Source organism: Egretta garzetta, unplaced genomic scaffold (assembly GCF_000687185.1).
Source record: "Egretta garzetta isolate BGI_Z169 unplaced genomic scaffold, ASM68718v1 scaffold87, whole genome shotgun sequence".
NCBI classification, from domain to species: domain Eukaryota; kingdom Metazoa; phylum Chordata; class Aves; order Pelecaniformes; family Ardeidae; genus Egretta; species Egretta garzetta.
This window is the reverse complement of record NW_009260286.1, coordinates 825991-840786: the sequence shown is the minus strand read 5'-3', so window position 1 is coordinate 840786 and position 14796 is coordinate 825991. Positions and strand designations below refer to the sequence as shown.

Here is a 14796-nt window from a genome sequence, read left to right as displayed (position 1 = left end):
TCAAGTGTTTAGGAGCCTCTCCCAATGGTCAGACATGGATGTGGAGGTGTACACTCCTGAAACTAGATTTTAAGGAGCCTAATTTTTAAGAATTCCTAGTTTTGGCAGAGACCGTGACATTCCCCCGTTGTCCTGAAAGGGAGCCCCTTGCCCTCTGTGCCTCAGTTTCTCTAGCTGCAAAAATAGGTGAATAAAAACATTTGCTTTTGGCCATCCAGCCTCTTGCAGGGAGCAGCTGATTAATATTCATAAACCAGCTTCACTTTCACAGCCCTGTGTAAATCTGTTATTTTCATACGGTGAGTCTTACAGTACCAGTTCAGTCTGTTGGTGGCCTCCAGAACGAATAGATCACACGTGACATATTCCCTTTTAAAACCCCAGCAGCTACGGAGAACCATGCTGCTTCAAGAACTTTCTCACCTGAGGAACGCATGCATTTTTCTTTTTGGAAAAAATACATGAAAAAAAACCCCAAGTGCCCAACTCACCAGCAAAGCCCATATCGTGGTAGCATGAGAAATATCCAAAGTATTTGTCGAACAGAGAGTGGTACGAATATCATGGAGGAACACGGCATCCAAGGAGGAGGCAGATGACACAGGTGAATTGTTTTAATGCGCTGCCTGTACTTCTGCCTGCCCTAGGTACAGTCACAAAGCCAGGCAAAACTTTCTGTCGGTGCCGCTGATGCTAATGTGGCACGGAGATGGCATATCAAACCACGGCATCCCCAGCTTCTGGAGGCTGCCTCATCAAGGCACCTTTCAGAAGGATGAAGTGTAGAGGACTTTCAATAACAATCTGCCCTAAAAAGTCTTTCATTGAAGACGACTAATGGTGTGATGTTTGAAGGGATTTTTGAAAAGTGCTTATTTTATGTATATAAAATTGTAGGTGTAATATGAACCATTTCCAGAAGCTTGTTGATGAGGGAAAAGTGATTCTCTCGGGGTAAAAGAGGGTGATTATAGTTTTTTAGGTCAGAGTCTAATTATATAGAATCATGTTATTTTGCATATCAACGGCATTCATGTAGGCACAAAGGATCTCTAAACACCCTTTGTGGACTCGCTGCAGCATGTCACATGCCCTCTCGAGGTCATTGATTATAATCAAGTTATGTCTTGCACAGGTGATTAGATTTTCTGGTGTGGCGCAAAAATAATGATCTCTTGTTACCGAGAAATATTTATTTAAAACTGTACAGCACTTTAACTTAATAACTTTTAAGAGAGTAACCTTGCTTGAATGACACAAATATATTTTTTGAAAAAGCTAATGAAGAGTAACGATAATCCATTACTCTGAAGACACATTTCTCTCCTCTGCAGCTCCTAATCTCTCTTGCTGGCAATCTCACTTCTGTGCTTCTGACGCCCCCCAACCCCGTGCACACTTGTCTCTAGGCTGGGCACCGTAACACATCACAGCAACGGGTCCGGATGTGAGCACAGCTCCCAAAATAGCAATTCCTTCCAGCTCATGGCCTTGTGGTCCTGCTTCTGAGCCTACCTCTCCTGGCAACCAGTTGCACTGGGGCTGACAATTGCTGCAGAAAGATTTCTAACCCTTCTGCTAAACGCTAAATCCAAATTATCCCCAGCACTTGACTCTTGGGGTTGGAGCCAGAAAATGTCCCAGAGTTAAACTGTAACCCATCACTGCGGAGATGAGTCTGGAGTAACACTCAGATCAGATTTGACTTAGCTCGGGCTGTAAAGTGGGAAAAAAAAACCTGTGAGATGTGGATTGCAAAAGTTTCGTCCATTTGCAGGAACAGAGAATTTGGCTTGCTGCACATCCTGCGTGTTACAGGCTTGGGGGAGCTGTTCAAGCACAGCTAAATCTCAGTTAATAACTATATTAGGGCAGGGCTATCTCCGTCATGTTTCCTAGCACCTAGTACACTAAGATCTTGATCCATGGCTTGAGCACATGTTACTTACATCTGGAAAACCTGCTTTCTCTGGGAAAAGCACAGAAAAACCCACCAGAAAGTTATCTGTTCATAGAGTATATGGATTGATAAAATCAAGATGAAGAACCATAACGGTAGCCTAAATCTCCTCCAAACATTAGCTTTTAGTGTGAGAACTCCTTCTTCGGGTCAAAGTCCCAACATACTTTCCCTGGATAATGGCCAAGTTCCAAAGCTATCACAGTCCTTGACAAAATTCCCCTTTTATTCAGTGGGATGAGAATTTGCTACAGGCAGGTCTCACTCAAAAGACTATTGAAGTCAACGGACCTCTTTATGTGGAAAGGCCTTTTTATTCCTTTCCCCTTCAAGTTCTGCCCAGATGGCATGCTCCCTCCCAGGTTCTCCCAAGCATGTTCCTAGCGTCGTTCCTCACCCACTGCTCTCCCCCCCCCACACACACTCCCTTTTTTCTCACCCTTCCTGGTTTGACTGCACAGTCTAAAACAGATTTATATGTGATACATTCAAATTACCCTGACTGCTGAGTATTTTTGATAGGCTCTTGCCTGGTTGAGAGACGTCACTTTTTTATAATATTCTTTTTCTTACTTGAATCCTAGGTGTAGCCGAGGTAATAGTCTTAGTTGGGGGTCGTCAGATGATTGGCATGAATCAACGTGCTTTAACAGCGGTCACTTGCTTAAATCCTCAAAACAACAAGTGGTACCCATTGGCCAGCCTGCCCTTCTATGATCGCGAGTTTTTCAGTGTGGTCAGCGCTGGGGACAACATCTATCTTTCAGGTAAGCATCAGATCTTACAGAAATGTAGAATCACAGAATGATTTGGGTTGGAACGGACCCTTAAAGATCATCTAGTCCAGCCCCCCTGCCATAGACAGGGACATCTTCCACGAGATCAGGTTGCTCAAAGCCCCATTCAACCTGACCTTGAACACTTCCAGGGATGGGGCATCCACAACTTCTCTGGGCAACCTGTTCCACTGTCTCACCACCCTCATCATAAAAAATTACATCCTATCTGAATCTACCCTCTGTCAGTTTAAAACTGTTGCTCCTTGTCCTGTCACTACAGGCTCTGGTAAAAACCTTTCTCCATCTTTCTTACAAGACACCTTAAGATATGGACAGGCCACAAGAAGTTCTCCCTGCAGTCTCCTCCAGGCTGAGCATCCCAACTGTCTCAGCTTGTCCTCACAGGAGACATATTTCAGTCCTCTGATCATTTTTGTGGCCTCCTCTGGACCTGCTGCAACAGGTCCATGTCTTTCCTGTACTGAGGACTCCAGAGCTGGACGCAGGACCCCAGGTGGGGTCTCACCAGAGTGGAGCAGAGGAAGAGAAGCACCTCCCTCAACCTGCTGGCCACAATTCTTTTGAGGCAGCCCAGGGTACGGTTGGTTTTCTTGGGCTGCAAGCTCACATTGCCACCTCATGTCCAATTTATCATCCACCAGTATCCCGTAGTCCTTCTCCACAGAGCTGCTCTCAATCCATTCATCCCCCAGATTTACTGGGCTGGAGAAAAGTTTCCTTCTTACAGTGCAGGACATGCAGGAGTTTTACCCAGCTGCTCCTGGGGAAAAAAAAACAAGACAAATGGGAAGGAGGTTGGGAGAGAGGGATTTCCCTGCTTTTATCATTCTCCATTTCTCTGCAGCGTTAACGTTCTCTCAGAGCAGTCAACAGCAATATTTTGCAGTTGCAACATGAAGAAAATAGGTCTGACAACCATCAAACATGCAGAGAGGTTTCACTGCCATAGAAACACAATTTAAAATACTGGCTGTAGTTGAGTCTAAATGGTGGGTTATGGAATTTGAGACAGACAGGCTGAACTGCTGAATTTGTGACCTACACTTACAGTATTTGCTTACAGGAACATTCATGTTTTGTACTTGTTGTTGAGACCTCTCTTTTGACAGTAGTCACTAGCCCTACAATCTTCTTACTTTCGATGAAACTGAGACCACGCTCCTTAAAAGGCTTTAACTCCCAAAGGAGCTGTCGACACTGCGCCCGTAGCATCACGGTGTCTGGTTTTTTGCAGTGTGGTGGTACCTCTGCTTGGCTGGAGGGGGAAAAGCAATTTCCACCAGGCCATGTAAGGATGCTCTGATGGCAGCTGAGTGGAGTTTTGATGATGAAAAGAGGAGCATGGGCAGGGAGGTGCAGATGAGTGCGATCCGAGGATGTAGTTGGGAGCGCGGATGCACCAGGCAGTACCAGTATGGGATTACAGCTGTTGCCTTTCTCTTGCTGAGTTCCCTCACTGCATTTTCTGCAGTAAATTGCTGCCTGTGGTGTTAAATTCCATTACTACTGCATAGAGGCCGTAATGATTGATTAGAAATTATTTCTTGATGGTTTTTTGCCCATGCTTGTTTTGCTGCTGGAGTGAAAGCCTTCTGTGGAGGCTGTGAGATGCTGACTTTCAGCTATTCTTAGCTGAGGTACTTTCCAATACGTAGAGCCATTTTAGGCTGTGCCCTACCTGCTACGAAAAGCCGTTGAATCCTAAATTCAAAGCTTATTTCAGCTCTTTACCTTGAATTTGGATGAGCAAAGGTATTTGGTGGCTACAATAGGAGAGCTGCCCCGCATGGCTGGAAACCATTTCCATGGCTGGAAACCTGGCTGAGCATTGGTGGATATTTTGCTTTGCTCAAATTTAGAAGGCACAGGAAAGAGGGAAGGGGAACCAACAGAAGTGGGAATGAATCCCTGCAAGCTCCAAGTACTGGACTCCATGCTGCATAGTGTAGGTTTGGAGAGTGAAATACCAAGGAGGAAGCCTGGTTTTCTCATTGAACCACAGAACTAAGTCTAGTTTCTTTTCCTGGCTTGACCACTGCCTCCTAGTGTGGTCTCAAATAAATCATTTCACCTCTTTATGCTTCAAAACGGGGCTAGTAAGATACCCAATAAGTGGCTACCTTGGAAGCTTTGGCCAGAAGTTAAAAAATGGCCAATATAAATATTTTACTGGAGCATCTTGAACTGTTTTATGGGAGTGCTTCAGCTGGTTCTTTCCTTTATCAGCAAATGAAAAAAAATACGAAATTTGTCCCTGAAAATTAGACATTAAGCCTACAGTGCAAGCACTGACTTCATTCTGCCCATGTATGTGTTGCTTCAATCCATCACTGTATTAAGCATTTTAGATTTCAGACTGGCCTGTGTCTCACAAGCCAAGATAGGCTCTGCCTCCTGACACCTTCTTGCAAGTGTTGCAGTAATTTAATAGACTGGAAGTTATTTATGAACACTGAAAAGGGTCTATCCCCTTATGTACGTGTCCCTCGCAGTCTGACATCTTGATTTCTTCATGTCATCTTATTAAAAAAAACCAGCCTTTGGGGCGCATGAATAAATGACACAGATATGCATCATCGCAACAGATGCTTAGTATTGAGGGTGATTTATTTTAATTAGTCAAATGTCGTTTGAAGAGTTTTTACTTTGTAATGGCTTTGATTGCTGTGTGCAGAGCTGCTGCCGTTCCAGTATCTCACGTAATTCTCCCCTTTTCTTTCCCTCACCCGCACATCGGTGGCAGGCGGCATGGAGTCGGGTGTCACGCTCGCTGATGTCTGGTGTTACATGTCCTTGCTCGATAACTGGAACCTCGTGTCCCGCATGACAGTCCCAAGGTGTCGACATAACAGTCTGGTGTACGACGGGAAGATTTATACCATTGGAGGGGTCGGTGTGGCAGGCAACGTCGACCATGTGGAAAGGTAAAAAAGAAAAAAAAAAACAAACCATGTTGTTTGCTGGAGCTTTTTCTTCATGCTATGCAAAAGGACCATTTCCCTTTTAAAAGACACATCATATGGGCTGTATGTGTTAAAATAAGCTTTTATAACAGCTAAGAAAGGAGGAAACTATGCAGGATTAGATTTCTTTTTAAAGCTTCAGTGGAAAGCATTGTTCCAAAATCAAAGACGAAAGCTGCCAGTTTGTTTGTCAGTTTGCTCGAGGGAGGGAAGAGAGGAATTAAGCTTCTTTGGACACTTTACACAGATTATACAATGAACTAATAAACTTCCTTTGAATTTAGTACTGATGAAAGTCTTTACAGACAACAATAATCCTTCTTTTTTTTTTTTTTAACCCCAAAAAAGCAGCAGCAAACTGAGTTTCTCACATGTGCTCTCCTGGTGAAGCACCTCAGCCTTGACCTCGCTGGAAGGAAGATTCTCCCTTTGGTGGTCTTGGCCTGGGACTGGGTCCTGCCAAGCTCCAAGTAAAACAACCAATAAATGGAAACAGTTTTGAATTCCTGGCCGACAGGGACTGAATAGAGATGGGAGAGAATGGAAATTTCTCTTTTTAAGAAGACTCCAGATATAAAAGTTTTGTTTCTCTCAAATGGAACTTAAAAAAAAAAGAAGGAACAAAAGCACAAAAGAAACATTTCACAACGTAGAATTCCAAGCCCATCTCATTTCATGTCAACTGTAACATTCAATAAAACCATAAATTTTATATGCATACCAATGGTTTCATTAGAAAATAGAAATGCACTATGTAAGAGTATTCCATTCCTAAATGATCAGTACAGCCCTAGCCTTTCCCAAACACTTTGAAATGCATGGTGGCAGTAGATTAATGCCACATTTTTGTGAATTTTTTTTTTCCTTACTGAATCTGGCAACCAAAAATAGGAGGCTTTTTTTCTTTTTCTCAGTTTTAAGTGCTGAATTTGAATACTTCTTCAGCAACATTTTGAAGCTGGCAGTTCCCAGTAAAAGGTGCCTTAACGGGTGAGCGAAAATAGGGATAGGTCATTAAGAAAGATATGCCAAAAAAAAAAAAGATAACATTTTTCAAAAGGTTAGGATTAAAGATGCTTTCAATCTATTGTTTCTGGATTTGGGTGCTGCAACATTTATCTTCCATTTATGCAGGGGGTGTTTATTTTTTCATTTAAGTAGATAGCATAAACATGGAATACCAAAACCTGTATTTAAAGTTTAAATAATGTTTCAAACTCAAAGACACAGGAAATTAGAAAATGCCAAAAAATAATGTTTCCTTCTGCAGATCTACCTTTTGGTACAATCTTTAATCATGCGATCACTTTTTTCCCCCAAGTGATTTCTGCCTAGTTCAGTGCATGGGACAGACCAGTTTGGGGACTGTGTGCATGGCCAGGGAGATCCTATCTGGTGCTGAGCGATCACCATTCACATACAGTTCTGTGTTCCTCTGTGTTCACAAATTTGGCACTATTTTCCCTGGGAGCCAAGGATGTGACAAAAGGAAAGGCCATGTGGCTGTGGGACAAGGTCTGCAGGTAGCCTTCCCTGCCAGCCCAGGCACGGGCTGAAGAACTGATGTAGGTGATGGTGATGATGCTCTCAGCAAGCCAGGGAAATGCAGGCAGCGAAGAGCGAATGATAAATAACAGCAGTGAATGCAACACATGAGCGTTGCTTCCCTCCTTACTCTGAGCTTAAGGTGGGCACTGCCCTTGGGACATGCTCTGAAGAAAATCTCACCATTTTATGCAGATTTTTTTTTCTGATTTCTGAAGGTATTTGTCCTGTAATATAAGCCACTAATTTTTTAACTAACAGAAATGGTTTTGTGAACGTGGGAGGGAGCGAGCCCAGGAAAGGGATGCAGTCTTTCATTCCATCTCTCGATAAAGAGGAACATCAGAATAATGCTATTGCAGATAGGTGTCTTAAGAGATGTCATTGATTGAATGACCTCTTTTAATTTTTCCCAGCGACTCATTTCTTTGTCTGCTCTGATTCTCATGGTCTCTCTTCAACAAAGCATCCAAAACACTGGCCAGCTGGATGAACCCCAAATCAAGCAGACTCTCCCCCCTCTCCTTCCTTCCCATCTCAGTCACCCCAGCCCTTGCCACAAATGACATTACAGCCTGCAAAGTCACGCTCAGGCCCTTGGCGAACCCCACATGGCTCAGTGAGAGCAGCCGTGCTGGTTTTCAGTTGTAACAAGCCCACCAAGAGACTTTCATGTGGGAAAGGAGCAGATTTCCTCCCTATCATTTCGGTGCACGCTGTCTTGACCACAATAAGGATGTCTTGTCATGGGGATTTGCTAAATGCGTGGTTATAATTAATCTGCTATTGTCTATAAAGTGACTTGTGAGACGCAGCCATGGAAAAAGTACAGAGTGGCCTCTTTTGGATTATGCCAAGAAATGAGAGAGGTTTGGGGATATTTCCTTTTTTATTCTTTGTATTGAAATGACAGTGAAGATGGCAAAAGCAAAGCACGGCGTGGCTGAGGCTGTGCGTTTTGGAAAGGACGTTTCAGGGTCTGCTGTTAGAAATGCAGGTGAGAAAAAGCTGACCCTGGTAGCTGTACGGAGCAAAGTCGGGCCTTTGCAGATGAAAGCATTTCCCATTTGGACCAGGCAGCTAATTTGCTCAAGTGTTCAGTAATTTAAATCACTGTACCTACTTTTGCAAGCAATGAGGCTTTCTGAATTTGGGTTGCAACTTTAGAAAAAAAAAAATCAAAATACAAAGTAAAGCCACTTCAATTGCTCAGTTATCTGTGGTTGTAAGCGCAGTTAGCGCTCACTGCTCGACTTTGCCTTCTCTTTCTTGCCCTCCCCCCTCAAGAGCTACAAGCAACTGCTCTTCTCCCACCACATTTCTGTGTGGGCTGCACATTCCTCTTCAAATACCGTGTTGCTTTGGATAGGCCACTGAGATGCCATCTCTCAGGAGGGTAGAAACATCTCTGTCATTCCAGCAGGTCTTACAAAAGGACTATATTAAAATAATAAGGTGACATGATCATGTGCTCCAAGTCAGGTGATGCCAAAAATTACATGTACCTCTGAGGCTAATGTTATTCCCCTCAGTGTTGAATTTCAAGGTCACACGCTCTTGGGTTTTGGTTGTGTTTTTCACCCTAAAGGACGCATCTGAGATTGTAGCCCTGTTACCCACCCAGATGGAGATACGGGGCCTCATCCATGCCTGACGCACAATGCAGTCCTGGGCTGTGCCACCAGTGTGAAGGTCAATGCACCGGACACCCTCCCTTGCTGGGTCACCTACCACCTCCCCTCGTGCACATGCAGCTTATCTTTCCCAACCATATTTTGCTTTCTGCTTGCTGAGTTAGCTCAAGCATGACCATGCCCAGCTTTGGCCAGGTTTCAATGTGTATTCACTGGCGTAGTTTGGTCTCTGGTCCAAAGTGACCTACCCTGACCTCACCAGTTAGCAACCCCAGAGCATGGGGATTGCAGGATGTCACCACAGAGGGTCTTTGAAGATGGAGAAAATAACATTTTCTCCCAGATTCCTTCTTGTTGTCCACCTGTTTTTGCTGAAATACTTGGAATATTTCATCCTATGTGGTTAAAATCTTACAAAGAAGGAGGTTTTGCATTTTGTTTTTTAAAACCAGCTGTCAGACCATTTTAGCTATACGTGCTACCACCTGAGTGCACCTAATACATCTGCTGTGCCATTAGAAAGCATTAAAGCAAGCAGGGACCACCAGACTCCTAATGATTTATGGCATCAGCTCCTATGCTCCTCTCTCCTTGCTCTCAGTTGTGTCACTGATGCTGAAGGGCGCAGCCTCAACCAGAGATTCTGATGCCACTTAAATCAGTGGGTGTTTTCCCATCAACTTCAACAGGGCTGAGATTTTTTACCCTTTATCTGCCATTAGTCTGTAAAGAAGCAGTAAAAATTCTGGTTCGATGGATACTATTACGGGACTATCACAAACAGACGCGTAGGAGTCATCTGTTACTCATCTTAAAACAATACGCATGTGCCAGAGGGCCTGAGTTATAAGTCCATTTTGGTGGCTGTACGTGGGTATATGTTCAGGGAGAGTTACGGGTTTGGAATGAGTGTTTAGGGAAATAACGGCACGACAGCGGTTCTCCATCAAGCCCCTCTGGCAAGTTTCTGTGTGACAGGGAGCGAGTCATTAGGTGTTAGGCGAGAGGGTATTACACTTTCTGTCTTCTTCTGAGCTATGAGTTGAGTTGGGAGGCGGCGAAATGAAGTGGATCCACGAACTAGGTTTTTAGATAATGGATGGGCCCTGTAATATATGCAATTTGAGGGCTGAGAAGACGGCATATGCTGACAAGACAATGTATGTGACTAAGAGTGTGGAAATGTGGGTGCTTTGTGGTTATTATCTGTTTGAAGGACAGAAGAAGATGAATCCCCTTGACCTGACAGCACTTTTACAATAGGGTTGTCTAAAATTGGGAGATTACTTCAGCTGGCAGTGTGTACTTGGAAGACAGTCTAAAAAATTCAATGTTAAGAATAAGCTTTATAAGCTTTAGAAACTGCTTCAGAACCTACTGTTTTATTGACATCTTAAGAAAATTAAATATATAGCCTTGTCCAGGGATAGTTTCTTAAGCTCCTCAGAACAGTCAGAAGAAAATAAAAAAAGGCAAAAAATAGTAATCCATTAATGTGATTTTAAACAACATGTGAATCATCTGAAGAGCAGATCAATATGACACTGTACAGCTTTATTTTAAATAGCAGCTTTCCTGCAAACAGAATTAAATAATGTATAAGAAACTGGAGGGTACATGTCTGCAAGCAACTGACCGTGATGCAAGGATTTTATAATGTGAATAAATGAAGATACTTATAAGGCTGTTTTACCTAGAAGGAGAGAAATTAAGAGACTGAGGAGAAAAAAAAAATACTGTTTTCATATCAAAATACTTTTTTGATATCTAAAGTCAAGAAGGCAGAGAAGCAAACGGCACAGCTTGAAATGAAGGGGTTTCTGCTGTTAATACTGAGGTGGTAGGGTGAGCAGGAAAGGAGGCGTTGAATGAAATGAATGAAACAGGAGGAGGATCAGGCCCGCAGATTAAATCCAAAGAGTGGACAGTTGTGAAAACTAGCAAGGATATTTCTGCCTGTGCTCTCTTCAAGCCTGGGCTGTATTTTCTGCCGGGCTCAGATCATTTGCTGTATCGTGGGTATATAAATAATACATAAACCAGAGGATAGCGACCGCACAGGGGTCAGGTGAGACAACGGTGTCAGTGCACATGAAGTGACAGGCGGGGACGGGCACGTTCTGCACGCGTGGAAAGCCTGGTGTCCGGGGCACGGCAGGGCCATGGACCATGGGGTTGCAGGGACCGCTCTGGGAGCAGAGGAAGGCATGCAAGGGCATCCGTGTAAAACCACACCTGAGTCCGTAGTGTGCAAGGACTGCAAACCCAGGTGTCAGTTATGTGAAAGGAGATGTCCTTGAAGTTTCAAGTTCAGTAAATTGAGTGGACTTGGTAGGCCCATAGCCAAGGACAAGCATGGACACACCGGGACTGGAGGAAAAACCTTTGCTTGGCTTGAAGCCAGCTCCCATTAAGTCTCCATCTATGGCTTCAAACAGGGGAATCAAATGCAAAGCTTGACTAATGGAAAGAGATCAAAGTGATTATTCTTTAAATCAGTTCCCTCCCTGCTGGCCCTTCAACAGAGCCAGTGTTAAAGGCAGCCGAGGAGCCTCACTAGCACTAGTGGCGGTGGAGTGATGGCAACGCTGGAGATGACGCAACGGATGGAAAGGCCCTAGGGCAGAGAGGTAAAGCAGGTGTCATTAGTTCCTGTCCTGGAAGGTTACAAAGACTCAACTTTATTCATTTCTAAACCAATTTAGTTAATCTGTTGCAAATCCTTGTGTGAACACATTAAGAGCCAACTTAAGATAGACCAAAATGATGGAAACCTGCCTTGCAGAGACTTAAGGAGCTTAGACTACTTAGTTTATCCCATAGAAAATGAAGAGGTGACTTTATTATTTTCTGCAAGTCCATACATGAGAGATTAGATAGCAAGCAGCTTTATAATCCAATAGAAAAAAAAAAAAAAAAAACCACAACGTACTTTCCAGTGGGTGGGAGCTGAAGCAAAACAGAGACTAGAAATCAGGTCTCCAGTTTTGCACGGAGGGAATGAACTAGAGGAATAAATTCCTCTGGGGATGATGGGACTTGATGGACAGGTATCAGGAAGCCTTGAAGGCACCAGCCCCATGGGTAAGTCAGGCACTTAAGAGGATTCCTTCACTGAGCAGCCTATGTAAAACTCACATTAGATGCCTGTGTTAGGTGGACTTCCACCTGCTTTATGGTTCACTGATTTTTTAAACCAAATGACCTTCAAGACAAGAGTGTTCTTTTAAGCCACCCAACTTACACCTATATCCAGTGGATTTGCAGCCTTTGGCTTTCAGCAGGTGAAGTGAAACTGGTTATTTCTGGTTTCTTGGTGGCAGATGAAGGAGGGTAGGAGAAAGAAAGATCAGTTCTCTTGTGGGGCATAAACGAAGAGCAGTGAAAGTGGGTGAAGAATGGCGTCTAGGGGACCTGAGGTCCCAATAGTAAAATTCATCCAGAAGGACAATTGGTTTTATAATTTGAACTATTCTCCAGTATTCCTATAGTTGTGGTCTTCAACCACACCCCAGCTCAGGATATGTGAAAGATATAAAAGATCAGAAAGCCATAGATGGGAACCTATCAGTCTTGGGAACTATGGTTGGTGGGTACTTCTGCCAGCACCGGGGGAGGCAGCATGGCTGCTCACCGTCCCATCTCAGACCACTTCAGCTGGCCCCGAATGTTGCTGGTGCCAGATCACAGGGGATGGTGCATGACAATAAGTATTGCATGACAGGGATAATTTATATCTGAGCTGAGGAACTGGAAAGGCACTTTAGGTCAGTTCATCCCCGCTCTATCTCTTTGCGCAGTTTCTAGCCAATTATAACCAATTTCTTAACCAGCTTTTATTACACAATAAGACATCAACAGTTAAATTACCAAGCCCCAAATTACTACAGTTAGCAAAGTGCAACCCAAAAGCAGTGTATGAAACTTTATCTTATGCAACACTTTTGCATACCTGGCAGGATGGGTGTGAGAGCTGCCCTGAGTGCTGTGGGCACATGCAGGAGCTGCGGCGCATGGTGCCTCACTGGAGGAGCTGCTGGTGCCACCACACCTGCATCTGCAGCTCAAGTTTGGTACCAAACGTTAAGAATCGTCCCAATGGAGGTGTGTCACCTTGAATGCTCCCAGCGCCATGTTGGTTAATCTCGTTATATTTCTCTCCTTTGATCACTTTGTTGTAGATGAATTTAATTTCTCAGTAACTAATTTAGAGCATTGTACAAGGCAGTTCTCCGTGCTCATTATAAGGGACTTTCCTCATCTTTTTTAGTTAAAGTTTGCCTCCCTCTTGCTTTTGCTTCATTTTTATAAGCGTGTTAATTACTTTCAGTTATATTACTTGGAAACTCATTAATGCATTTTCATTAGACACATTATTTTGTGCTGTTCCCACCATTTATATCTTTTGTCCCTTTTATTTTCCCCAAATTTGGGCAATAAGAATTTGAGGAACATGTTGCAAAGGGACAATTCTCATGTCACTAAATCTTTTTTTACAGATGGGTTCGTGGCCATGGATTCATTTCATGTTTGCATATTGCGTATCACTAATATTAAGAGCAAAAGCCCTGAATGGGTGATGAGGGCTTCAGTTCTTGCAGTCAACAGTTCTGAATAATCACTATGCAGGAAACTCCTATTTGACTGAATGTGCCATTACAGGGAAATATAGAAGGCTAAAAACAAAATCACATTATTTTCCACAGTCTCCAAGACTCATTTTAGAGCAGCTATTTGGATCCCTGCCACATTATCTTTAAAAAAAAATTGACGTCTGTACTTGTGACATTGTCTAAAATGAATCTTCATCCATGGATTATTAACTGCACATCCTTTATGGTCAATGGCTTAATTAAATCAGATACTGATGACCTTAAAACTAATTTAGCACTTTCATGCATACTCTTTTCTGTTTGCTTCACGTCAAATATGGATGTGATGGTGAAATCTTATTCCAGCTTCTTGCAATGAAGCACAGTAGTTTGGTTTGCACAATGAAAATTAAATGGAAGCAAATTGTTCTGGCACAAAATGTGCGTCGCTGGTCAGCTAACTAGAGTAAAAAGAGCTATCATGTTGCATTATCTTGCAGGTGAGATGTGTTCCACAAACTGAACAACTGAAGTATAGGAACAGTTGCCTGCCTGCGGTTGCTATTGGATATCATTGCACTGATTTGCAAGAATAATCTCATTGTATACTCATTAATAGAAATTAATTAGTGGAAGACATCTTAACAAAGATGTCCAGAGTTTCTTTAGCTTGGACTGTGAGATTTGAGAGGCATATACAGAAAATAGAAACAGCTTTCTCTGGGCTTTTCTCAATGTTTTAAAAGCTTAGAAAAAGCATTAATTATGCTGTTTACCAAGTGGATGAATTTGTAGGATCTTAGAAAACACATTTCCACCTCTGTTTTTCTTCTGCTTCTCAAGCTGCCTCTCTGTTATATCCCAGTGTGCTTTCTCTGCCTGTCTCTCCTGTCTTTACTGTTCACCCAGCACGGTGTCATCTCAGCTCACTCTGGTTGCTGTCGTCCTAGGTATGACACGATAACCAACCAGTGGGAGACCATTGCTCCTCTGCCAAAGGCCGTCCACTCGGCCGCTGCGACCGTTTGCGGTGGGAAGATCTACGTCTTTGGTGGGGTGAACGAAGCCGGCCGAGCTGCAGGTGTCTTGCAGTCCTACATCCCTCAGACTAACTCATGGAGTTTTATAGAGTCTCCGATGATCGGTAAGGGATGCGTGGTGTCAGAGTAAACCCGTATTACAACAGAAATCTCTCTGCTGCAGGTATTTTAATGCCTTTGCAGAAAGCAAATGAGTTGGGGGTGAGGGGAGATATGTTTACAACAGATTGGCAGGGATGCACGGGATAATATAGCAGAGAGG

The 14796-nt window shown here is 43.4% G+C and overlaps 1 protein-coding gene across 1 annotated transcript in view; it reads left to right on the top strand.

Annotated features, from left to right (window-relative positions):
• KLHL29 (kelch like family member 29) overlaps window positions 1-14796 on the top strand; it is a 76487-nt gene that overhangs the window by 38798 nt on the left and 22893 nt on the right. The window contains exons 6-8 of the mRNA XM_009642525.2: window positions 2545-2727; window positions 5504-5684; window positions 14445-14638. Of these exons, the coding sequence (XP_009640820.2) occupies window positions 2545-2727; window positions 5504-5684; window positions 14445-14638 (558 nt within the window). The remainder of the gene's footprint in view (window positions 1-2544; window positions 2728-5503; window positions 5685-14444; window positions 14639-14796) is intronic.